The sequence below is a fragment of the Nicotiana tomentosiformis genome, chromosome 9 (assembly GCF_000390325.3).
Source record: "Nicotiana tomentosiformis chromosome 9, ASM39032v3, whole genome shotgun sequence".
Taxonomy (NCBI): domain Eukaryota; kingdom Viridiplantae; phylum Streptophyta; class Magnoliopsida; order Solanales; family Solanaceae; genus Nicotiana; species Nicotiana tomentosiformis.
Window position 1 is genome coordinate 22,884,709 of NC_090820.1, and position 27,989 is coordinate 22,912,697.

The 27,989-nt window shown below is 35.5% G+C and overlaps 2 protein-coding genes across 6 annotated transcripts; one reads left to right on the plus strand and one right to left on the minus strand.

Annotated features, from left to right (window-relative positions):
* Positions 1–5,020: 5,020 nt before the first annotated feature.
* On the plus strand, positions 5,021–7,709 carry LOC104115139 (probable indole-3-pyruvate monooxygenase YUCCA3). The gene is made up of 3 exons (XM_009625722.4): positions 5,021–5,922; positions 6,297–6,668; positions 7,177–7,709. Exons 1-3 carry the CDS (start codon positions 5,236–5,238, stop codon positions 7,405–7,407), a joined length of 1,290 nt encoding a protein of 429 aa, XP_009624017.1. The 5' UTR covers positions 5,021–5,235; the 3' UTR covers positions 7,408–7,709.
* Positions 7,710–9,361: 1,652 nt separating this feature from the next.
* LOC104115141 (7-hydroxymethyl chlorophyll a reductase, chloroplastic) lies at positions 9,362–27,346 on the minus strand. 5 transcript variants are annotated; one of them, XR_690541.4, is made up of 21 exons: positions 27,201–27,346; positions 26,969–27,059; positions 25,826–25,910; positions 24,403–24,514; positions 24,119–24,203; positions 23,671–23,712; positions 23,497–23,575; positions 16,425–16,476; positions 16,268–16,330; positions 15,172–15,269; positions 14,314–14,349; positions 14,174–14,235; positions 13,662–13,689; positions 12,531–12,610; positions 12,350–12,419; positions 12,205–12,262; positions 11,339–11,403; positions 11,134–11,228; positions 10,915–11,045; positions 9,689–9,855; positions 9,362–9,489 (listed from the first exon to the last, which is right to left on the minus strand). XR_690541.4 is itself a non-coding variant. In XM_009625724.4 (20 exons), exons 1-19 carry the CDS (start codon positions 27,268–27,270, stop codon positions 10,955–10,957), a joined length of 1,362 nt encoding a protein of 453 aa, XP_009624019.1. In that variant the 5' UTR covers positions 27,271–27,346; the 3' UTR covers positions 9,362–9,839; positions 10,915–10,954. The 5 variants fall into 5 exon arrangements, 2 of the variants coding, with proteins under 2 accessions (XP_009624019.1, XP_009624018.1); XR_690543.4 differs by adding an exon at positions 10,368–10,450 and having other exon boundaries at positions 9,362–9,839; XR_690542.4 differs by adding an exon at positions 10,368–10,450 and having other exon boundaries at positions 9,362–9,855.
* Positions 27,347–27,989: the final 643 nt, after the last annotated feature.

The window sequence follows — 27,989 nt, forward strand, 5'->3', positions numbered from 1 at the left end:
GGTAGGGATAAAGTCTGTGTACATACTACCCTCCCCGGACCTCACGGTGTGGATAATACTGAGTATGCCGTTGTTGTTAAAATGACATATCTCATTAGCCTTATAGCAAACATTCACTGCCGTTGGCTTCTTGGAGAGTGATTTGAGTTAACTAATTACTAGGCATGTCTCGTAAAAAATGTCGATCTTGACATGCATGCGCCGTCCTTTACGTCCATCCCTAGTTTTTGAAAATTGAGATAAAAGCATAATACTCCCTCCGTTTCAATTTATGTGAACCTGTTTGACTAAGCATAAAATTTAAGATAAAATGAAAATTTTTGGAATTTGTGGTCCTAAATAAGTCAAAAAGGGGCTCAAAGTATTTGTGTGGTTATAAAAGCTTCTCATTAAGGGTAGAATTATAAATTTAAGCTAAATTTTCAAAAAGGTCGCATAAGTTAATTTTCATCAACTCTCCTTATGTGCTTGTCTGCATTGCCTGTTTCAAATTCAGATAAAACACAAGGGTCGCAATTAGCTGATAGCTAGCGTAAAACTTGTCAGTTCATAATAAATTCTCATAATAAAGAATTATAGATCAATAAGTTAATCTTCATCGATTTAAAAGCACGACATTACCATTTAACTTGTTACATTGTAACATTTTTTTGACATAAAAGTCTTAATTCCTAAAAAAGTGTTGGCTCAAATAACGAGTGATAGACTAAAGTTCGTTCTGAAATACTTGCCTTATTTTAATTATAGTTAGTTATTACCTCTAACAATTAATTTTTTTTTAAAGAAACCAACCGTGCATGGTTGTGATTAAATAAATTGATACTACTGATTAAATAAGTAAAATCATTAAACATGCCTATATATCGTAAAATTACTTTTAAGACTTCTGTTCTGCTCTCATTCTCCACAACCGAAGGGATGACCGTTCTTTGCATTTACATCTTCTTTATATGTGGATGATTTCTAACTAAAGATTACCTATAGTTATTTAAATTTGTAAATCTTATTGTATTTTTTTTTTTCTGATTGCAGGATACTATTTCAGCTTGTGCTAAAACGAAGAAAAAAATTAACGAGCTTTTCATTTTCTTGATTCCGAATAACTATTAAATAAATTTTACAACTTCTTTTGGAAGATATTTCCTCCCATCTACTTTAACTAATATTTTGGTTTTTTTTTGTGGTCCACATTATTTAAAGAGAGAAAACATTTTTTGGTTGTTTACTTTGGGACTAACAACAAAAAAAAAATCTTTAGAAATAAAATCTTGGAAATACAAAACCCTCACATGCTTGCCTCTTGCCTTGTATTACTTTCTTGTGTACGCTGGATGTTTAAATGGGCGAATTATATTTTTGAAAACAAAATTTGTGTTATTCAAAAATAATTACAGGCACACTTATACTTTACTTTTTATTATAATTCAAGAGTGATACTTTTTCTTCTAAATTGTACAAAACCTACAGACTCAAAACTAATTTCATAATTAAGCCCCAATATATCATATTATTTGATCTTGTCCAAGAATCTATATAATTTTATTTTTGTTATACTAACATTGGCCTTAATGGTACAAAATGATAAATATAAGTCTATCTAAAGTTCTAAACATAGTTTAATTATCCACCGACTGTTTCAAAGGCAAAATAATTAACGAACTTCGTCGTGATTTCATAAAGTTGTGGAATATTTCTTACTTTCTTTTTGTTAAATATTTTTCTTGGGTAGAGCAAGTACGCCTAAGTATTAAAACTATTACAACTTGATTTCATTAGATTAATCCAAAGATAAAGTTCGTTGAATAAATCAAAAGCAAAGTGTAATATATCTGAAAAGCTAAACAGAAAGTTACGCCGACTAAGGCATATTTTATTTTAGTTTCTATAATTTTTTAAACGACTAAAAAGATAATTAATTAACTATTTTATCAATTATTCTCACGAGTGCATCCCTAAACTTTCCCGGCGTGTGTGTGTTAGCTTTTTTCCTTCCTTCTTTATATACTTGACAATTGTCACATACCAAAACGGTAGTTAATTAATACATATTTTTATTTTAATCTATTATTGAACCATAATAAATTAATAGTATAATTTATGTAAATATCCTATGTGGGTAGACTTTTACCATGTATACATCAAATAGATGTAAGAGTGGATGTTTTGAGATTATAAAGTAGCAATTATATTTTGCCAAAATAATAAACACCGGGGGGGTTTCACAAAGCCAAAAGCTTTTGCTTTAAGCACCAAAAAGAATTAGAGGCCCCCAACATTACTCTTATTATATATGATAATCTAAGTAATTATTACTTATTTTATTGATAAGCAAATTTTTATCAATCATTTGCTGCTAATTTGTCACCGAGCATACAACCACATAGTTCTAAATTTTATTTTATAATTCTTTATAAATTTATTTGAGGTAATTACAGATGAAGTGGTAAGCAATTAAAACTTGCTTCAATTTTGTTTACAACTTTGAAATTTATATATTTCCTCTTTTAAGGCTTATGTAGACATGCTTCATGCTACAAATTGGAATCATATATTGATGTGTTTAATATCCATGTAAACACAAATTCCCACATGGTTATTACTTTAATTAAAGGCAATGTATTATTGAGTTGAAGGTCCAATGGAAAAAGTATTTCGCGATTAAATTTAAGAAAATTCCACCCAAGATCAACAATGTCGGAAGAAAGATTGAATGGATTAGTTATATCATCAATTGAAAAAAGAATTATTATAAAATTAATAACTTTACATATCAAAGATCTAGAAGCACAAGTTTCAAATAAAAATGGATAAGATATTTATTAAGCAAGATTAAGACCTTGTATTAAGGTTTGGCCTTAATTAGGTCACCTATTCAATTGAGTCGCACCTCAAATGATAATGATGTTTGATGATATTAGCAACTAGATTATTCTACCTTGGTCTGACTTTAATTAATTAACATAATCATTGAGCTATCAATAAAGAGAAACAAAAAAACCCTTTGCAGATATGATAGAGCAATGTTTTCTTGCCCATGAGACCTATGATTGGCATATATTCACAAGTCATTTTAATTAAACTAACGCACTCTCAAAATTCAGTATCATATATTCATATGATTGAATGGCCAAAATAATCAACATATTATTACTCTACCTGAGATGAAACAGAGTGAATCTCACTTCTAGCATAGTGCACAGAATACAAGTTATTTGATCACTTGGTTAAACCAAATTTGCAAGTTGAAGCTTAGTAGATTGCTTGGCAAAACCAAATTTTATTTGCAAAAGATTTGATCAACCTAGAAGAACTCAAACTTGATATGTGCAATTGACTAAGTTGATATGATGAGATCTCACTACCATCATAATCCCTCTCATTCTTCATCATATTATAGTTTGAACTTTCTTCTCTTTTCCAAGAAACTTTGGAGCAATTATAAAATTTTCTCTGTGTGACCTATAGATCACATGTTCGATCCGTAAAATCAATCATTAATGTTTGCATTAGGGTAGGTTGTCTACATTACACCCCTTGAGCTGCAATCCTTCTCCGGACCTTGCGTGAACATGGGATGGCTTGTGCACCGGGCTGCCCTTTTTCGCCCTCATTTCCATCACTAACTACACTAATTACAATAAGAAACTTGGATGGTGTAATATGGGATTCAAAATCTTGCTTGGAAAACTTGTGCTCTCGGAGTATGTAGACAACTCAATATGTTTTATAAAAAGTTTCCTACTTAAGTTAAATTTAGAAGATATTGAGAAATAGCTGCACCTCATGTTTTTCGTTTGTTTTGTTTGTCTTTTGAAGGGTTTGCTTATGGGGTTTCATGCTCAATGTTGCTTTTAGGTGGAAAAGAATGGAAGAGAGAGAACACACATTCAAAAAGAAAATGAAATTTGGATTTAGTGAAAGGAAAATCATTTATTTTTTCTTCTTGAGTTGGCTTTGGGAATAAAATGGATAGAGTAGAAAGAGAAGACACATATTAACACACACACTCCCCTCACAAGTATAAACAATAGTGGACCAAAATAAATTTTAACAACATACCCAGCATATTCTCACAACGTGGGGTCCGGGAAGGTAATGTGTACGCAGATCTTACCTTTACCTTGTGAAGGTAGAGAAGTTATTTTTGATGGACTAACGGCTCAAGAAAAGCAGGACCAAAGTCAAAGTCATTCAAAATTTTCTTCTATTTAATTTTGTTTTTTTCGCCTATATAGTTTTACATAGCAAAATCAGTCTCAAGCTCGAATAAAGAAGGGTTGCTATAAGCCGAAGTCAACTATGATGAATCCTTTGAATATTGAGTTCACATAATGAATATAGAAAATCCATATATTTGAACCCCAACTTATATGGAATTGACAAGCAATTAATTCTTCCCTCTGTCCAAGAACCAAACAAGTGAGGCAAAGAATTTACAAGTTCTTAATTATTCCTATTTTTTGCTCCATTTAAATGGAAAATAATCAAGCATTTCCTCTAAGTCAACGAATTAATTAAGACGTGTGATGCTAATAAGTCTAACTATCCCATACCCTCAACTTGCAATATCTTAGTTGGAGCAAATTTATAACTATAGAGCATAATATGGTACCCCCCCCCCCCCCCCCAAAAAAAATTATAGAGGTCCAAATACATGAAAGCTCAATTTGTAGGTTGAATCCAAATATGTGACAAACTAAGGCTTATTTTGGATGCAAAAAAAAATATTTAGGTATAAGTAGGTAGCTTGAGGTCATACAACCCATACTATAATAGCATATAGCTTGGATATAGATGAAATGCTTTTTATAGAAGTCTTTACATTGAATGTGGGGTCTCATTAAAATATATATATATATATATATAGGTTCAAAGAGAGTTAAACAAATGTATATGTAATATCTAATGTGTAGATATATTAATTAAAGAATATATGTACATCAAAACAAAGGGGAGAAGACCACAGACTTTAATCATATGAAAAGGACAATCAAGACATCATTTTCAAATCCTAATTACATGCCACCCCCTTATGGCCAACTTCCCCCCCTATTTAAACCTCTCTATTCCTCTAAACCCTCTCCACACATTTGTTTGTCAAACAACCAACTAGAGAACTTATATTCCCTCTTGATCTCTTTTCTCCTCTTTGCTCTTTTGTCCCACTAAATCTATCCAAAAACAAAAATAGTACATCAAAAAAGTGAGTTATTTGCATATTTCAAGAACTTCTTTATGAATCAATATTGTAATCCTTGTTCACCTCTAATGGTTCATGCACTTGAACAAGAAGATTTCTTTACTGGTAGATGCATACTAGTAAATGGTCCTGTTATTATTGGAGCTGGTCCTTCAGGATTAGCAGTTGGCGCGGGTCTTAAACGACAAGGGGTTCCCTTTGTAATCTTGGACCGCGCCAACTGCATTGCTTCCCTATGGCAAAACAAGACATATGATCGCCTTAAACTTCACCTCCCGCGACAATTCTGTGAATTGCCTTACTTCCCATTTCCAGAAAACTTCCCTGAGTATCCTACTAAGTACCAATTCATAAGCTACCTTGAATCTTATGCAAAACATTTCGAGATCAACCCACGATTTAATGAGTCGGTTCACACTGCTAAGTATGATGAAACTTGTGGCTTGTGGAGGGTAAAGACAGTGTCTAAAAATGGTTCAATCACTGAATATATATGCAGGTGGCTTGTGGTGGCTACAGGAGAGAATGCAGAAAGGGTGATGCCCGAATTCGAAGGATTGCAAGATTTTGGTGGACATGTTATGCATGCTTGTGACTATAAAACAGGGGAAACTTATGAAGGGAAGAATGTGTTAGTTGTTGGCTGTGGCAACTCTGGAATGGAAGTTTCACTTGATCTTTGCCACCATAATGCAAGTCCATCCATGGTTGTCCGAAGCTCGGTAAGTCTCATATTCTCATCCAAAAATCATTCCTCACAAGTATTTTTTCTTTTTTGGTACATTTGAAAAGACTAAATAAATTTCTTAAAATCTTTCATAAGCTACAAGCCTAAGTATGCTAGGAGAAAAAATTACACTCCATAATTTTGAGAGCATCTTTCCAGACCTATGTTGAGCAGACTCTCCAAAATGGCGCTGCACCGTGTCTGATCCTCCAAAAATACACTATTTTTGAAGGATCCTACACGTACCCACTGATATTTTTGGAGAGTCGGAGCAACATAGTTTCAGACTAACATATCTTCCTTATATCTCCAATTTCTCACAAGTATATGATCTTATGATATCTTAACTTCTTCATTTTTAATGAACAGGTTCATGTTTTGCCAAGGGAAATTCTTGGAAAATCGACGTTTGAGTTAGGAGTTTCGATGATGAAATGGCTACCAATTGAGATGGTTGACAAGATATTGCTAGTTGCAGCAAGGTTACTTCTTGGAAATATAGAAAAATATGGTTTAAAAAGGCCATGTATTGGACCTTTACAGCTCAAGAACACAGAAGGGAAGACTCCTGTCTTAGACATAGGTGCGTTACAAAAGATTAGATCTGGAAATATAAAGATAGTTCCTGGAATCAAGAAATTCTCTCAAGGAAAAGTAGAGTTTGTTAATGGGGAAATTCTTGAGATTGATTCTGTCATCTTGGCAACAGGATATTGCAGCAATGTTCCTTCCTGGTTAAAGGTGAGAAAAGAAACTAAGTTTTGTTTTTCTTTTTGTTTTGTTTTGTTTTTGGTTGTGTACTCAAGTAGGTGTATTTATTTTTTTTATTTATGAATTCTTGTGACAGTTATGGAAGTTGGTTTTCTTGTAGATTCTCTGTTCCTATTTCTTGTATAGTTAGTGATCAGGTGGATAGTATTCTCATTTGCTTCAACCAAAAAAAAATTAATTTATTGGGAACAGTGAAACATAACTGATCATTTTCCATCTTTTTATTTTCTCTGGATTTTCTTTTTCATTCTCTTTTTCTTTTACTATGGTAATAAATTTTCCAGAAACAAGATTGAGTTTTCCAAGAAAATGGTTAAATGGATTAGATCAGCAGATCTGAGATGCAATTCTTGTTTCTTTTTTTTCTTCTGTTTTCTTACACATTTTTTTCTTTTTTAGATAATTAATAAGAGTTTTCAAGAATATTTTTCCTTAAAATAGTGGCCTAATGAGAATTTATTGTTTTTTTTTTATACAGGAAAATGAATTTTTTTCAAGGGAGGGATTTCCAAAAAGCCCATTTCCAAATGGATGGAAAGGAAAAGCTGGTCTATATGCAGTTGGATTCACAAGAAAAGGACTCTCTGGTGCATCTTTGGATGCAATTAAAGTATCACAAGATATTGGTAAAATATGGAAAGAAGAAATTAAGCAGAAAACTCAATCTGTTGCTGTTGCAAGCCATAGAAGAAGCAAGTTACCTTTCTAATGCCAAGCTAATATGATTTTTCTTTTTCTTTTTTTTTCTTTTCTTTTTAATTTTTACCTTTTCTTCCTGTAATTTTACTTGCCAAGTAACAAGCTGATAGTCTGTAATGAGGGGGAAAAAAGTAAAGACCATTTGTGACAAGAGAAGGAAGAGACAAAACAGAGGGCAGCCCTCTCCAGAGAAATCCCAAAATTCATATTTGGGAATTTTTGTAGGAAGAAGAGGCTTTTTCAGCATCTACTTCTAAGGAAAATTTGTACAAAAGGTTGAATAATATGTAATAGAAAATGTGACTTTATATATCTCCTTTCCCGGTAAGTAATATAACCAGTTCCATAAAAAGTATTTTAAAAAGTGATGTAATATGCAAGTATGTTGTTCAAATTATGCATTATGACTAACAATATATCTACCCGGGATAACGGTAAGGTCTACGTACACACTACCCTGGGTGGTTGTTGTTGTTGTTGCCTCTTGTACATCATGCTTCAATACTTGTGTGAAGGAAAATTCATCTTCTAATATTATCAAGTTGGTAAAGAAGGGTCAAAGGTAATAGATAGGTTCTCTCACTCAATAAATTTTGGTCCACCCTAGTCATTTATTCTACTGATGGGATCTATCTTTAGAACATGGTCCACCTAGGGTCCCATTAAATATGGTGGACCAAATATCTATAATTCCAGAACATCCCTTATTTCTATTTAAATTTGACAGAGACTCTTCACAACTTTAGTAGGAAATACCTATGTAAAACTCTTAGAGCACCTCCATGTTGCCAAGCACATGGATAGAGCCCACACAAAAAACAAATAAAAAAGAGGGTTAAAAAGATCCCATTGCCTTCAAGTCAAATTTGGAAGATAGCCCCAAGGCTTGGTTCAGTATAAAACCGCGGCACACGTTAGACGCACATCATAAGTTTAAAACTCTACCGCGAACAAATAGAGCAGTTCGGTGCACAAAGTATATGGCATTCACGCAGAGTCCGAAGAAGGGTCACACCGCAAGGGGTGTGATGTAGACATTTTACCCTAATGCAAACATTAGTGGCTGCTTCCACGATTCCCAACCGTGACCTATAGGTCACACGGAGACATCTTTACCGCAAATAAAGAGCTTGGTATATATAAAAGGGTAAGGAGTGAGCCCATTATTCATTGAGTATCGATCATGCACCAGCTAGCTAGCCCTCTAAAATTTCTCAGTTATTAAAAAAGCCAAACTTGGAGAATAGTTTGATACTGCTTAATCTTTCTTAAAGAGTCACATGTATAATAGTATACTTTTAAGAGGTTTCCCAAATTAGATAGAATTAGAATTCCATACCTCAGACTAGTGCCATATGAGTCTAGCTCAGACATTATCACCTAGTGAAGTGAGATTATCTTGAATTTCAAAGGGGACAACTGCATGGATGGGGTAGCTCAGGGGTCAAAGCACCATGAATGAATGGAAATTTCCTAAATCCTTTTCATCCACATATTCCCCTCCTCAGAAGTCAAAATATTTCTAACATTTGTTCATAATATCTCATATAACAGCTTGCCTTGCCAAAAATAGAAAATTGGAAAATAGAAACAATGATTCATTTTATCCATCTAGTCTAGCTACCTATCAGGAAATCTATATGAATCATTTCCATGTTAGCATCCTAGATTTTTCTCCTGTCTCATTCTTCTTTATTAGATTCCTGTACAGTATGTATAAACTGAAGTTTACATTTCTCTCTTTTCTTATAAAAAATTAGGGGGGGGGGGGGATGAAGGTAACTGTGGGAGGAAGAAGGTTGTTTATAAGTTCAGAAAAGTGGTCCATGGTTGTCTCCTTGGTGACAAATTTTATTTGAACTTACTTGGATTTTCAATCAGATCCAACATGACTTAAATTTCCCATTTCACAATGAAGAAGAACATAAAAAATCTACTGACAGAAAAGATTTAACAAAAGGAAGAAAATCCAAAGCAGCAGTACATATATAGATAGACAACCCATATGAGTTCCCATGCTGTTGAATCAAGCATGCAGCAAACCTTTATCTAGTGTCCCATCTAGAATTGCTTCACCACCACATACAAAAGTCTTGCAATAAGAAATATAAAAATAAGTCAGTTTCAAACCTTATTGAACTTAAAACACACAGTTCATGTTCCTCAACTTGCTCCATGCAAAGTGTTTGAATTTAACACACGACACTGAAGCTACAGTTGTTATTATGTCATTTTGCAGTGGAATTTACTTAGGTTTTTCTAACCTTGTTATTATTGGATATCGCTCTTACCGAGAGAGGAATACACATGGCCTGGTCACAAACTATATCCATGAGAAAGCCCATTCCTTCATGCTTTGATCTATCATGCAATCACTTTGCAAGTGTTCACTTGAGTTGGATGGTGGGCACTGGCCTTGTATCTTACTGCTGCATGTCCTACCTGAAGATTGTGTATCCTGTGATTGTATAAGTTAAAATATGTAAAGCTTATATAGGTGCTACATAAAAACGTGAGATAACAGGTTACGAGCTTTCAAGGTGAGACCTGCAGGTAGTGCAGCTAAGACTCAGTAAAGAACTTCAAAAAAATCAAAATGTTTAAATTACACTGATTAGTACTCCTAACACTTAGTGATTTCTTTTCCATCCTAACTTCCAAAAATTCATGTCTTTGTATCCACCTCTAAGGTTGCGCCCTAACACTGATGTTTGCATCTCTGTTATAAATCCTCATGTAAATAAGTGTGGATTAACTTGTGTGACAAAATTCCTTGTTACTTTCCTTGATTACTTTGTGTGTAAAAATCATGAATTTAAAAATCCACTTAAGAAGTCCATTGAACAATGCCTATGAACATTCATGCCGGGATAAGGAGCTCCGAGAAATCCAAACTATCAAGCATTTATCATAAACCAAAAATTTAGCTTTCACCATCTTTTAACTCTTACAGCAAAGAAAGTCATGTACCTGGATAAGAAACTTCCCCTCCATTTGAATTCATAGTCCACCAGTCAGCTTTCATTATCTTTGACTAATACTTTTAACCATTTCTACAATATTTTTGAAAAAATGAATTTCCATATCATTATACTTTGAACATGGTTTGAAAAGATGAAAGTTTTATTTTCGAAAACTACAAATCATCTTCAGATTTCGTTCTGGTGAGAGGTCGAATTGACTCCTGATAAGCAAATTAATACATTCAGTTTGACCCAGAAAACAAATACAAAGATATTTTAAGCCAAACCAAATCAAATGAGATGTTATGGAATCACTATCAAAAGCATTATCCTCGAGCATCTGAAACTATATGAAGAATTTTGTTTACCAATAGTCAACATAGTTAATTATTATAAAAGAAATTGCTTTTTCTCTATCAAAATGCGTTAATTCAAATGCATGTTCAGTTTGACACGTAAAAATTGGACTACCTCGAACTTCTATAGACTGGACGCATCTCTACTTTAGATAATACATGCAGTTATTCTTTTAAAAATTGACGCTATTTACGTACATGAGAAGTTGCTATCACCAAAGGTTCATCATCAAATTATTCACTTGCTGGAAAGCATTTGATCAATTTCTCCACTCTGATTGTACATGCTAACAATTTTCTTTGCATATGCTGGCATGTGTCTGTCAGCTCTGCCTTTCACAAAAATCACAGTAGTTAGAGTAGAGAAGAACATGAGTTTATCGCTCATACTGGAATAAACATTAATTCTCTACAAACCTTTCCTTTCCCCACTTGCGGACTACATGTAAATAATTTCTGATTGTGTGGTAATCTAGTGAGTAACGTGCAAATTCTAGACCCTTCGGTCCGACCTGAACCCAGAGAACCAAGTTTAGCACAGGAAATTTATGATCATTTCTTTTTGAGAAGGAATTTATTATCATTTCTGAAATTAACAAGTATATGAACAAAAAATTCTTACTATGTTGAGAAAAAATGCAATTAAATTTCCAACAAACTTTGGAGCAGGTTGAGCAGGACCTCTTCCTGGAAATTCAGAAAGTTTTGCATGAGTCTTGTATCATGGAGGAAGGTTCAAACATCATAGAGAAAAATATTTACTTCAAGATCATAACAGAAAAAGATTTACTTCTCAGGATTCTACCTTGAGCATACCAACCATGAGTATTATAACAAATAATTGAAACTGTAAGCAAATAAAACAGCCAAATCCACTTGACTTTTAATGATCAAAACAAATTAAGGTGAACTATTAGGCCAGCATAAATAGTCAATGAGATGTGCCACATACTATAGAAGTAAATGAAGTAGTGTTTTGCTATGCCTGTATATACAACATAACAGATATACTATGAGTAATATCAAACTAATTTGAGAGTCAACTATGATTAGTCTCTCTCCCATCCAGAAAATTCTGATTAGATAAACAATGTCGAAATAGCTAAACATAAAGAGGAGTGTTTGTAAAGGACCAGAATCAGCAAATAATAGACAAAGAAATTTAAAAATTAAGGATGGTCAAAGCGTAGTAATAAATTCATTAAAGGCTGCATAACTTGAACAAGCAAAAATTAGAAAATGAGACACGACATAAGAAAGGATTGAAGTTTCATAAACCCCTACAGTTCCCATTTTTCTACAACATCGAGGTGATAAAGATGGGATAAAAATTCAGATAGTTGATTAAAGTATGTGCCTCGCAAGATGGACCCACCAAGAACAGTAATAACCCGAGAGCAGATATCAAATTCTGAACCAGCATGGGTACACAGAGAGTCTGCTTAGTAACTACTTATGATGACTATATTTCACAAGATAACCACATACCAAATTTTGCTTCATCATCTGCCTTTACGGTTTCTACGACAAATGGACGCCGGTTACCCTGAAATAAGATACATGCCTTAAGATAGTTATATTATACAAGAAAGAGTTTAAGGGCAACGTTACGAGATGGAGCATCATGTATTACACTACTTATCGTTGGAGTAATTTCCAAAAGGTTCTCGACAAGGCTTAGCATTTCTCTACCACGTTCATTTCTGCATTTGGAATATGCAAAGGTATCTCTTTAAAAAGCTTATTCCATGGTAAAGCAAACAACATGCCCTTAGTACCCAGTCAAAGGATTAAAACATTTGGCATTACTTCACCTGACCGTAACATATTGTGGATGCTGCATCATGTTGATTCCACTATATTTTGGTACACCCATGTATCCCACCACCAAATCCTGAAATTTCCTTGAATGTAAGACTAACAGGATATCAAGTTTTGCTTTTATTCAGAAGAAATAATCTGCCTCGGTAACATCTGGAGCACCACCATAATGGAGCAGGACAGCGACAGGTAAATCTTTTAGGAGCAAAAAGTACTTAATTGCAATGGATAATAAATGTAGCATCAAACGTTTACGAAAATTTTTTTTTTTTTTTTTTAATAAGATACGTTTACTGAAAAATCTTTGTGAAAACCTTAAAGAGCAAACATATGAACTGGACCACCATGCATTAATCCAGGACCCAAAGGACTTGACCACAAAATTCCTTCTGGACGTGAACCATGGAATTTCATCTCTAGATATGTCACAAGCTTTCACTTAAGAAAAAGTTGGAGCAAATTAGTAGCCAGGTGCAGCTCTAAAACCCAAATTTCTGAGTTTGACAATGATCGAGACTACTTCTGCAAAACCTTTTTCCCCCTCAGGGAACTACTCACTGGAAAAGCTTCTTTTTGTGAGAAAATAAGAGGAGACATATTCAAGTTTGACAATTTGATGACTGCAATACACACCTATCTATAAGATCAAACATATTACTCATTTGTTAAAGCAGGATAATCTGACTTACGAACTTAACACATCTAACATTTTAACTTTTTCATACACCACCAGTAACACTTAAGATTCTAACATACCCCCTTAAACCCATTTAGCGGAGACCAATTCGGGTTTGCCATTTTTGAAATACAGAAATGTCGAAAAGATATTATAGATGTCAAACAGAAAACACATATGATATTTGTCCAATGAGATATATCTTAAAAACTTAACACTTATAACATTCTAACTCTAATATTCTAATACTGAACATTTAAAATTCTATCAATTTTGAAGACTGATCAAAGCGGCAGTTACAGTACTCTTTTCATTGCTCTATGGAAATCTAATGTATGCGCATGCACTGTGGCGCATGCAGCTCGCCTATGTTTCTGTTATCAGTACTCTTTGTAAAAAGTGTATTATACAATATATCAGGACCTTTGGTTATGAACAGAAAACTCACCGCCAAGCCATTTGTGTAATCAAAACAGCTGTAATACAGAAAAAAGAATACTTTACAAGTCAGCACGAGTTAATACTCCGAAGAAGTAGATATAACAATGCAATATATGATACATGAGAATACAGGACATTAACCTTGTATAGAATGTTCTTTCAGACTTCTACACCTAGAGAGCATCATTACTTTAAGGACATCTGTTAGACAGCTGAAACCCATATTCATATTGTTTAATTGTTTGATTTCTTTCTTTCAATTGATAGTGTTTACTGATCTTGACTTAACTTAACTGCTCAAGTAAAAGGTGACGATTGACTAGTGAAAACTAGAGATCATGTAGAAAGTATAACTCCATCACACTACCTTGTGCACATAAAAACATGCTTATCAACTTGCTCCCTAGTTGTTATACTCCAATACTGAAGGAATTTTACCAAATAAAATGCTAATTGGAATAAGTATACATAATAATATTGAAAGACTGTCAGCAAATCAAGAATAAGCAATTGAAATACCTGTAACAAGATGGTGCAATAACATCAACTAACTCATTTGCTGGTAAACAGAAATAGGGAACCTGCTTTAGTAAAATATAAATCTGAATAAACATCATTAAGACAAAACAGAAGATATGAAAAAGTAGATACTGTTTTACCTCTTCAATATGACCATCTAAATGCTTCAGATGGACCTGTTGAAATGTAGAGCATAGGCAGGTATGTTAAACTGATTAGAACACCATCATACATAATTCAGTAGTATATCCTTTAGATGATAATTAATTAGAAACCTAAAATATGGTTATATAGGATTAACTGTCAAAATATTTTCGTCTAAGAGGATAACGAGACACATATGAGCTCAGTGTTTTCTTCCTCATTTGGAAGTTCCTACTTATAGGCAGATTTGATGCAACATAGAACAGTACACCCTCTGTCAACTTTTATGTTAAGATATTATTTCAACTTGTGTATTAAATAAGTAGTAGTGGAAGAAAATACTAAAATAGTAGTTAAAGAAGTTAGTTTGACATAGAACAATCAAATCAAACCTTAAAATTTGGATTAGTTTAAAAGACTTGTATTCTAGAAACTTGTGAAAGTTGTATAAAGTAATATTATTAGTAAAATGGTCTCAAACATTTTGATACATGCCAGATAACGAGACTGGCATACAAATTAATTGGGATGGAGAGTATGATACCGAAATGCATCTTCAAGAGTGAATTGACTCACCAGCCAAATATAACCATATTCTAGACAGAGCACACTAGTCATCAGGTTAACAAAGGTTTTTTAGCCAAGTTTGAGAATACAACATTCAGAAAACAGATAGCCATGACAAGTACATGAGAATATAGAAGTTGGTTCCCTTGTGCTTATACTTGAATGTATAGAATTGCAAGATCACAGAGGTGATGCATAGGTTGTCTCACAAAGAAGGTGGGCTTGTCATGAAAGAGTAGCATGAGCACACCCCTTTTTCATATGAAAGTACTATAACAGGAGCACACCTTGTAGTCTTGCATAAACTCATAGTGAAGAACTGTTTCAGGTTCACTGCTAGCGGCCTTCAGAAACTTATCTAAGCCTTCTCGTTTTCCATTATCCACTGTCAAGAAACTACTGTCAGTAATTTCGGCTAAAATATCTAGGGGGGGAAGGAGTTTTTAATAAAAAGCAATTTGTAGAGAATCCCACCAACTATATGTCTTTCTTTCCCTCCCTGCTTCTGTGGTGGACAAACTGGAGAATTTCAGTGGAATCTTTGTGAAGAAATATCATCTGATTAATTTGAGGGTATTTACTCCTTCACAAAAATTGGGGAACTAGGCCTCTGAGACATAATGGTGTTCAGCAAGGCCCTATTAGGTGAATGGCTATTGAGATTTGGTGTAGAGGAACAGGCTTCATTGAGGAAGGTTTATTGTAGACAAATATGCGGTTCAAAAGGCTGTTGGATGATTGAAACAGGGACAAGACCTTATGGAACATCTCTTTGAGAAGCATCATGTAGATATAGGAGGATAGAGCAAGAGTTGGCTTTACAGAAACAGAGACCGTATGGAGATAATCTCTTATGTGACACTTTCAGCATTATCCACAAAACATCATATCAGCAGAAGTCTAATATTTATGAAGTGTGCAGGTAACAGGAAGGAGAACAATTTTGGACTCGAAGTCAAACGAAGCTTGCAATATCGGGAGAGTTGAGGAACTCTATCAGTTACTTGATGAATTATAGAGGCACAAGATCTCAGTCACAACTCAAATATTTCTATCACAGACTACTTAGGACAGACAATGTTCTCTTTCCTCATATCTCTATACGGATATGCATGGCACTGTGGAACTTCCGTTTTTGGCATAGAGAGCTGCATGCGCTATCCTAATAGAGGTTTCAACTACTATAGTATATCATCGTTAGGCCAATAGGCACTCTTTCTGAATTATATATCAAACTTTTTGTTATTTAGCAAAAATAAATAGGTCAAATCTTTGTCCAAACATACTTGATTGCTACCTTCATCAAAATCTCTGACAGTTGGTAGAATACTCGACATAATCAAAGATGTGAGAAAGAATTTATGAATGCATCTGATTACTTACCACAGTTAGTGCCTAGAACATATAGCTTTTCCAGATTCAAATATTGCTCCACTGATCTTAAAGCTGCAAGTTACGAAATTGCTCTGCTTGTGATATAGATATAATGATAAGCGATAATCTTAAAGCAGAAACAAAGAGATCATAATAACATGAATACCTTGCACTTGGCAGCCAACACCGCAGAACAGAAGTCGCTTTACACCAGCTGCCTGTTTTGTGGAAGAAGATTGCTTACATCAAATTATACTGTAAACTTGCACTACAGTTCTCAGTGAAAACCAGAGTCCCTTTAAACCAATTTTTAATGCAATAAAGCATGCACAACTAGAAAGTGTGTAACTGTATGGATTTCATTGTTATGACAAGAAGATAACTAGAAGCTCAGTATATGAAAAAAAAGAATTTCAAAAGTAAATATGAGATCTAATGACAAGAACAAAAAAGAGAGCACCAGAAAAGAAAGATCTCAGGAAAAATTGTCAGATTTGAATGCCATGATTTCTTTTGTACTTGCTCTCTCAGCAAATCAATCTGTACGCAGCTACTAACTTAAATCTATCAAATTCCTCATTGTTTGTACACAAGTAGACCATCAGATATGACCTGACTGAAGCAGGGATAAATGAAAAGAAGCCAAAAACCATCCAAAAAGGTGCTATAATTAAATGAGAGAGAGAGAAGCCCAGAGCGATAGAACAATAGGATAGAGCGGCTGTGCAAACGGGCTCACCAGAGTTTGGCTTTGATACTGTTTGAAAGAACCTGAGCATCCAACCCAAAATCTTAAGGCAATGGTTGGAGTAGCCCAGGATTATTTAAATCCCTTTGGAAACCCTTACACAACCCATGAGGGACAAGTGTAGCATTCTCTCATAATTCCTTCCAATCCCCTCCCCCTTCAGGATAAAGAATGGAGGAACCAGGAAGTCCACAAGCTGATCAGTATGCTTCCACTTGTAACGGAACCTGCCTCGGACCCAAGAAAGGGAATGGACCACGGTTTATACCTCTCTTCAAAGCATAACAGTTGATTCTTGCTTGCTTAGGAAGATCCGTGTTTAAAAGATTGCAGAAGTATTTCATTGGAAATTGCAAAGGTATTCCATTGGAGGATTAAGAATAAAGGGCATTCTAAAAGTATAACACTTTTTAACCCTGATGGATTTCGTAGTAGTGAATCCTTTCTCACGAAGTATTGGACATTTACATCATTTCCTTCCACATTTCATGAAGTGGTCATGCTAGAGACATAAACAACCATTGATATTGAAATCTTGTCAGAACACATGTGAGAAGGCACGGGAGAATATATGTTATTGATATATTGAATGAATGAATAATACAACACAAGAGCCTTATTTATAGCTATACTATACAAGGACATACTACTCCTCTACCAATGTGGGACACTATGTACATGCTGTAACTTAACACTCCCCCTCAAGCCGGTGCATACAAATCATATGTACCGAGCTTGTTACATATATAACTAATACGAGGATCAGTGAGAGACTTGGTAAAAATATCTGCAAGTTGATCATTTGACCTCACAAACTTTGTAGCAATCTCTCCTGAAAGTATCTTTTCTCTGACGAAGTGACAATCAATCTCAATGTGTTTAGTTCTCTCATGGAACACCGGATTTGATGCAATATGAAGGGCAGCTTGATTATCGCACACAAGTTCCATCCGACTGATTTCACCAAATTTCAACTCCTTGAGCAATTGTTTGGTCCAAACTAGTTCACATGTTGCCATAGCCATTGCTCGATATTCTGCTTCTGCACTAGACCGAGCAACTACATTCTGTTTCTTGCTCTTCCAGGACAACTGCATCCCAATGACTATCACAGGGAGAACTCATAAACTGACTTACAACACTCACAGGATAGGAAATGTCGGGTCTAGTTACTGTGAGATAATTTAATTTTCCAACCAGCCGCCTATAGCTTGCAGGATCGCTAAGCGGCTCCCCCTGTCCTGGCATAAGTTTAGAATTCGGATCCATCGGAGTGTCAACAGGTCTGCAACCTATCATCCCCGTCTCCTCAAGAATATCTAAAGCATATTTTCTTTGAGAAATAACAATACCTGAGCTAGACTGGGCAACCTCAATACCCAGAAAGTACTTCAATCTGCCTAGATCCTTAGTTTGGAAGTGCTGGAAGAGATGCTGCTTCAGATTGGTAATACCATCCTGATCATTGCCAGTAATAACAATATCATCAACATAGACTACCAGATAAATACAGAGACTTGAAGCAGAGTGCCGATAAAACACAGAGTGATCAGCTTCACTACGAATCATGCCAAACTCCTGGATAACCGCGCTGAACTTACCAAACCAGGCTCGAGGAGACTGCTTTAGACCATAAAGTGACCGACGCAAGCGACATACAAGGCCACGAGACTCCCCCTGAGCAACAAAACCAGGTGGTTGCTCCATATAAACCTCATCCTCAAGATCACCGTGAAAGAAAGGCATTTTTAATGTCCAGCTGATAGAGAGGCCAATGACGAACCGCAGCCATGGATAGAAAAATGCGGACTGAAGCCACTTTAGCCACGGGAGAGAAGGTATCACTGTAATCGAGCCCAAATATCTGAGTATATCCTTTGGCAACAAGACGGGCCTTAAGTCGATCAATCTGTCCATCGGGACCAACTTTGACTGCATAAACCCAACGACAACCAACAGTAGATTTACCTGAGGGAAGAGGAACAAGCTCCCAAGTACCACTTGTATGTAAAGCAGACATCTCGTCACTCATAGCCTGTCGCCATCCTGGATGAGACAACGCTTCACCTGTAGACTTAGGGATGGAAACCGAGGACAAAGAAGATATAAAAGCATAATGGGGAGATGACAGGCGATGATAGCTCAAACCGACATAATGAGGATTAGGGTTAAGTGTGGTCCGTATACCTTTCCGAAGTGCAATCGGTGTACTAGGAGCAGGATCCGCAGCAGGAGCAGGGTCAGGTGCAGGACGAGAACCAGTTGGGCCTGATGGAGGACGCAAACGACGATGATAAGTCAAGAGTGGTGTTCCTGTGGCCGGGGAACTAGGGGGAACAACACTAGACTCCTCTGTAGTCGAAGGTGGAGGAGGAGCTATAGTGAACTCCTCAAAGGTCGGTATAGGTAAGACCTCAGATATATCATGGTGGTCAGCAGAGGTAAAGAAAGGTTTAGACTCAAAAAATGTGACGTCAGCTGACATAAGGTACCTACGAAGATTTGGAGAATAACAACGATATCCCTTCTGAACACGAGAATAACCAAGGAAGACACACTTGAGAGCACGGGGAGCTAACTTATCTTTCTCAGGGGCTAAGTTATGAACAAAACACGTGCTCCCAAAAACACGAGGTGGAAGAGAGTACAAGGGTGACTGGGGAAACAATACTGAATGCGGAATCTGATTCTTGATAGGAGATGAAGGCATCCGATTAATCAAATAACAAGTTGTGAGAACTGCATCGCCCCAAAAACGCAACGGAACACGAGATTCAATTAGAAGTGTGCGAGCAGTCTCAATAAGGTGCCTATTCTTTCTCTCAGCAATCCCATTTTGTTGAGGGGTATAAGGACAAGATGTCTGATGAATAATTCCCTGAGAAGTCATAAACTGCTGAAATTGAGAAGATAAATATTCTAAGGCATTATCACTGCGAAAAATGCGAATAGAAACACCAAATTGGTTTTTGATTTCAGCACAGAAACTCTGGAATATAGAAAATAACTCAGAACGATCTTTCATTAAGAAAAGCCAAGTACATCTTGAATAATCATCAATGAAACTGACAAAGTAGCGAAACCCCAAGGATGAACTGACTCTACTAGGACCCCATATATCAGAATGAACTAAGGAAAAGATAGACTCTGCATGACTCTCAACACTACGTGAAAAGGAGGCTCGGGTATGTTTCCCAAGTTGACACGACTCACAATCTAATGTAGACAAACTAGATAAACTAGGCACCATCTTCTGAAGTTTGGATAAACTCGGATGTCCTAAACGTCTGTGGATTAGATCTGGAGGATCTGTAACAAGACATGTTGTGGAAGGACTGAGTGAGTTAAGGTAGTAAAGGCCTTCTGATTCACGTCCGGTACCAATTGTCTGTCCCGTACTGCGGTCCTGCATAATAAAAGAATCGTCAATAAAATATATACCACAATGGAGGGCACGAGTCAAACGACTAACAGATGCAAGACTAAAAGGACAGCCAGGGACATAAAGAACGGAATCTAGGGTGATAAAAGACAAGGGATTAGCTTGTCCAACTCCTTTTGCCTTAGTTTGACATCCATTGGCTAAAGTAACAGTGGGAAGAGACTGTGAATATACAATATTTGACAAAAGTGATATATTACCAGAGATGTGATCAGAAGCGCCGGAGTCCATGACCCATGGGCCAAGAGTGCTAGACTGGGAAACACAAGCAAAAGAATTACCAGAAAAGGAAGTATCAGTCTGAGCAACTGAGGCTACTTGTGGAGATGTCTGCTTACTTGCTCGATACTGAAGGAGCTCATTATATTCTTCTTTAGATAAAGAAAATCATTGGTTACCTGGAGTCTCGGTCTGAGCAATGTAAGCATTTTTGGGTGGACGACCATGTAAGGAATAACACATTTCACGAGTGTGTCCGAGTTTGTGACAATAAGAACACTTGGGTCTAGATCTTCCAAAACGACCTCCTCCTCGTCTATGCTCCATAGTTTGAGATGCCCGAACATCCATTGTCTGGGATGCAAGAACAGAGGAATCAAGTATCTGTGATGAGATCACTGGTGGACTTGGTGCTGCAGCAAGGCGGAGTAATCGAGAGAATAATTCATCAACTGTCGGGACAGACGGACTAGCCAAAATCTGGTCGCGTACTGAATCAAGATCATTAGGAAGTCCAGCGAGGGTAAGAACGAGAAACATCTTATGTCGCTGCTCTTGTTGTTTTTCCACACTAGCCGAAACTGGCATCAACTTCTCAAATTCCTCCATGACTGCCTGTACTTGACCCAAGTAAGTAGACATATCCAATTCCTGCTTCTTTAAGTTTGTCATCCGTGAAATCACATCATAGAAGCGAGATATGTCATTAGTGTATAAGGTGCGTGCCTTTGCCCAAACCAAATAACATGTCTGGAATGGACGAAACAAGGGCATCAACTTGGAATCAATAGATCGCCACAAGATGCTACATAACTGAGCATCGATTTTTGCCCAAAGTGCTATTGCCTTTTCATCTCCATCGCTAGACTGTTTGATTAGATGATCTTGAACACCTTGACCTCTACACCATAACTCGACAGATGAAGCCCAAGCTAAGTAGTTTGAACCTCCCATTAGAGGTTCTGAGGTAATAATAGCACTAGAGTTTCCAGAATTCATGTTTCTAGACCCAAAAGCATCAAATCCCAAAGACATTGTTGCAAATTATTACCAAATAGGAGAAAGAATCACTGTAATCTGCTGAAACGGTGTACGAAAACACAGAAACAGAATACTGAAACTGTAGCTGCCGGAATAGTACTGTAGCTGCCGGAAAAAACTCAAAGTTATCGGAATGAAATGAAAACAGTAGGGGTAGGATCGGAATTACCAGGCGACCCAACTGTTCTGAAGGAAAATTTTCAAAAAATGGCCGGAAGTGGTCGTACGCGCCGGCGCGTGAGCTCACGCGCGTGAGCTTCTGGTGGCGCGTGAGGCTGCTTCTGCCGGAGTTGTTCACTGGGGTTTGGTCGCCGGACAGTGACGACTCTTGTGGTAGTGTTGGATTTTGCACAACACTGACTGAGATAAAACAGACGCAAACAGCCTTAAAAAGTCGCCGGAAAAAGACTTCCGGTGACTAATTTCTCTTCCCGGAATCGCTGGAATTTATGCACAGCGATAAATCTCTCACAATTGCTCTGATACCATGTGAGAAGGCACGGGAGAATATATGTTATTGATATATTGAATGAATGAATAATACAACACAAGAGCCTTATTTATAGCTATACTATACAAGGACATACTACTCCTCTACCAATGTGGGACACTATGTACATGCTGTAACTTAACATAAACAACCATTGATATTGAAATCTTGTCAGAACACAAACTCTTAGAAGAAATTTTGCTGAGCAGACATAACTTTTATAAAGATTTTTCTGTATAAATCACCATAAGAACAAAATTGGAAGTACCCTTCTTATACAACCATGTAGTAACACAGAGACAAACATACATAGGAACTAAAATACAGATAGTTGAAGCAAAGTAGATTCATAAATGAGAAATTACATCTTTTAAAAGAGATAACAAAATAATAAAAATTGAGAAATTACACAAGGGAGAAGGCACAGGCAACAGAAACACTATTTTGTACGTTAATGGTAAAATGGGAGAGGAGAAACATAAGAAATAGTCTGAGTCCTACGACAACCACAAAATTCATGGCCGTTCTAAATTCTTTTCAGTAATTTGGCATTTTGCCATGTCTTGAAAAAAAAAAAAAAAACTGTCCAAAAAAGGCACCAGAAAGGATTCAACAGAAACTACTCTTTATAGCATCTAGCAGAGACAATACCGTTCTCTGGCTTCACCTTTTAAGAGATTCTAAATCAGGGTTAACCACCTTCTATACAAAGAGTAGATGCCATTACCTAAAGTAGCTCCTAACTAGACTGATTCTACTGTGGGTGATTACTCAATGTGCGATAAAGCTTGGCATGTAGGAGGACTAAAGAAAGAGCAGCTAGTTCGCAAAGGAAAGGGAGGAAGCAATTGAGGAAAAGCAGTCGGACAGTGACAAAAGGAAGTTAACTGAAGAACCTACGATCTGTCCCAGAGGAAAGAGAGGACATATTTGGGGACAAGCAAGATGACATTGCCAGGAAAAGGAATTCAGCTCGAACCAAAATATAAAAAAATAAATCAAAAATCAAAATAACTGCTCTTAATGAAATCTCCAATTGGGGTACATTACAAAGCATAGTTACACGAGTTTCACTGACCTACCGAGAGATATGACATCTTAATGAAATCTCCAATTACAGGAAAATTACAAAGCATAGCTACACAAGTTTCATTGACCTACTGAGGAGAGATATGACATCTTCAATCTGGACAACATGCTCCATTCAGAAATTTAATACAGCGATGCTAAATAAATGCATTGATGATGATAATAAACAAGCAAATAATTCTGATGCTAATGGAAGTGAAAGAAGAAACCTCAACTAAGGCGAGAGTATTTAGATTAGGAGACAGTGTTGGCTTGACACCTTTAGCTGCTATAACTTCCTCTGGAGTCCTTTTGAAAACATAAAGCAGTGAGGAGGATGGAAATGGGTAAATATATCAATATGTCAACATGAATATAAATACCACAGAAATTTATTCACAAACCTTGCCAGGACAGGTCGGGGAGTAAATCGATCTTCTGGATCACTAAAACAATGTAAAGAAGAAGGTAAGAGTCCATAAATTGTTGGATATAATTGGGAAGAAAAAAGGAAAATACGTGAAAGTAGCAATTTGCAGAAGAATGAACAGGATCAAGTTCTATACTTTGGTGTATTAATTATTTTATAAGTATAAAAACCCTCAATGCCATGCATATTGTACTACTTTCTGTTTTAAGATGTTACGTAAAGCTTAAAACGAAAATCATGATTTCCACCAAGACAATTCTTCACTTTTATGCGTACTGAAATATGCGAGGTTTTCTAGATCATTATTACTAAGGGCAACTATGGAATAACTAACCAGAATTTCAAATGCACAAGTATTACAATGAAAGTAACCAGGAGGGAGAACCAAAATTCTTTTTAACCAAGTTGGATGCAGACCGTACCTCTGAACACAAACAACAGCCTCCACCATCCCAGCTTTTAGCATCTCCACTGCAATAGTTGTCACTATCCCCGTCCATTGAGCTCCTGAAAGCCAGAATGAAAAGATGGAATAAAAATTGCAGATGTTTGATAAGAAATTGGCATGCAGTAACAACTCACTCAAAAACAAATCTATAGATCTCCCGGAAAACTAACTAATTTGTTAAATTCAGTAGAAGAGCACAAGAAGACAAACAATTGTACATATGAAATGGAATACTATTTACCAGATCCAAAGTTGTACCTTCCACAGGCTGAGTTTTACGAGCATACAACAGATTCTCATACACTCCCATATAAATCTCATCCAACGAATCTTCTTTCCGTCCTCGTCCGTGGACAATAGGCTCCAAAGCCTGAAACAGAAGATAAGAAACAGTCAACATTATCTGGTTATTTTGAACTATCATATAACTTTGACTAAAAGAGCAGATTCCACATAGCATAGCAGGTCTGTGTTGATAGCGCATTCCTAGGAGATAGTACTCGGAGCTAGCACCAGAGTTTTATTAGTAAGTAGTCCCATCAATCTTTATCATAGAAGAGCAAATATGCACTATGTATCACCCTCCTCCACCAGTCAAACTAAAAACAGGACAAAATTTCAACCTTTACCAAGTTCCTTTGGACAAAGTTCCCCTTATGAATCTCCACGAGGACAAAAGAAGAAAAAGTAAAACGAACTTGTGCGAAATTGGGCAAGATACCTCTTGAAATGTCACAAGATAATAATATACCTGTAAACTATGTTAGGCTGTATGATATTATTAAACCTAAAAATAAAGGACAAGAACTAACAGAGTAGAGGACAGCTCATTCGCGTAAGATGCAGACCCCGACGGAGAGCTTGATGAAGGTCTATGATTGCTTCTCCATTCCCCTATGATGTGTCCTTTTTTGACTTAAAACCGTTCTGCGGCTCAGTGTAAGTGTATAACATTATCCAACCTATTTATCTCAGTACGGCGAGATTATGTTAACATGATTCAAAATGCAACACATTTGCTCACAAGCCAGCTCTTATAGCAATATAATAATGCTTAATACTTCATTTATTCCAATATCTTGTCAATAATCAAAAGCAGAATAGCAGGTCACACCTTTTACTAAAGCAAGTGAAACAGAAAAATAAAAGACGAGCATGCTTATGCAAGAATTAGTTGGGGCGAGAACAGGAGAACCCATCAAGTTCTAGTACAAAACTTTTCATAGGACTGAAGTGTTAAAATCTCTTATGATCCCGACAAAAGGGGTTTTAATGAAAATAGTGTGGCCAAAGAAAGATAGATTCAATTTCACACAAGCTAATAGTGGATGGTAACAGAAAGCAAGGACCACTATGATCTCTGCACTCTAATTTTATCTGGCCAACTTTTTTTATGACCTCCACAACACACCGCAATAACAATGCCAAGTCTTGTTGCATGCATAGCACATAATACATATTCATGACATGTGAAACATACAAATGAGACAGCAATAGGTAGGAAGCAAAAACAAACGAAAATTCACAGGGAAAATCTGCATGTCACAGTGAAAGCATGCCATAATCAAACTTCAGTGAGTTATTTGACCAACTTACGGAACGAAAAACCAGGAATAAACAATCAGAACTGCAACTAAAGCTAGCAGTACCATGACTAGTACAAAAGCAGAGAAAGACTCACTTCAATTCTAGACATGCCATCCCCCAAGAAAGCACATGCATTCTTGACATGGGCAATGTAGTAAGAGTCGCATAAACCACATTGGCTGCAAACCAGAAAATATTATACTACCATCAGAAAGTTATATAAAACCTACAGCTAGTCCTGGTACCACTAAAACGAAATACGATTATTAAGAAAATGTCACAAAAATGGCAAGCAATTAACTTTAATAAGTATGAAGATGACTGGTGAAACAACATACCGAAATTATAACCTCCAAAACGTCGAATTACTAGTATGTAATAGGGGTTAATGTACAACATTCATGTGACATCAACAATAGCATTACATTAACATATTCCTAACAAACTTAACATATAACACATTCAAACTTTTCTTCTTCCTATTTATATAAAATTAACCCCAAAGTACTTTTCAAGTTTTAACACCAGAAATATTCCAAAATATGATAGAGGAATACTATAAGGCTTTTCTAAGACCCAACGAAATACTCCCTCCATTTCCAATTGAATATTTCACATTCTGTTTTCAATTCATGCCAAATAATGTCCAATATCCGTATATTTATTTCTATAAATGCTTCACATTTACTATGAAATTTATGAAAATTGAACCATCATAGTTTCCTCAAAAGAAAACTTGTCAAACACATAATAATTCAAAAAAGAAATAACAACACGAGACCCTCTTTTTATCTTCTCGTTACAACATTTTCACTCTTCTAACCTACAAAAAATCAAAAAATCAAAAATCAAAAATCCGATTAAAAATAAATACTTAATTAATTTTATTTTTCAACTCTTTTCTAAAAATACCCAACAAACTCATTCAATTATTCTCCCTTTTTAATACTCCCATAATCACAATTTGTATGATCATACACTTTTCCTTTTAGTCTGTCTAAGAATAACACATTTCTATATTCACAAATAATTTAACTTTAAAATTTTTGATTTATAACCGCACAAATGTATATCACTTGTTTTAAACCATAATTTTCAGAAGTCTTTATTTCTTTTTTAAACACCATACCCGGTCAAATAAGGTAACATAAGATGAGATAAATGGAGTAATAGATACTAATTCAGAGGTAAAGCTAATATTTTAATAAACTTAAATTTAGAAGAAAGAATAATGAACCTGCAGTGGTCCTTAGCTGGATAAGTCCCACCAGGAGGAATAGGTCGTGATTTTTTCCTCCAATCTTCTCTAATTTTCACTGCTTTCGTTTCTGCAACATAATTCAAATAACAAAATTAACATAATTCAACATTGTCTCTTTTTTAAAAAACGTAGTAGCATAAGCTTGTCATTGTTTTATCTTTTTTTCCTCTTCAGTATACAGTTTACGTATAATTGGAGAGAAGAGAACCTTGTGATGAAGAAGAAACAGTGTAAAAGTTGAAAGGTAAAGAAGAGATGTTTCCAGTGAGCAACGCCATTGCTATTCTACTCTCTTACTGTGAGCTTGGGGTGTGTGTGTATCTGCAGAAGTGTTTTGCGCCACAAATTTATCAAACGTGAATCTTTTAATGGGAAAATCAACAGCCGTGCCTTTAACGATGTCGTGTGGTACTACATTAAGCTTATGTAAAAATATAGTATAATATTTGTATATTTATGTAATTAAAAAATAAAATACTTCCCTTGTTACAATTTGTTTTGATATTGTTGGACTAAATAAAGAGTTTGATATATTTATTATGGTTAATTTATTATTTCCTCCGGACTTAACCATAATAAGTGACATTTTGACATTTAACATACCCTTTAAGAAAATACTAACTCCTAAAAAATAGGTATTTTGAGTAAATTATCCTAAATAAAAATTTGTATATTGTTAACTTGACACGCTGGGATATATAAATAAGGACAGATTTTGAAAAACCAAAGTTAATTCTTTTTTGATTATACAAAAGGTTATTTATTTTGGACCAAAATAAAAAGACTAAAAATCACTTATTATGAACCAGATGGAGTAGTATCTAAGTGGTAACAGAAAAATTAGTAAAATAATGGTTAAGAAGTTAATTTTGGTAAAATTCAAAAAATAGCCAGATTTACAAGTGGTGATTGAAAAATAGTCACAGTTTCAAAAGTAATTGAAATTTATCCACTTTTCATATAAAGATAAATTTGAACGAAAAAACTGTTCAAAATC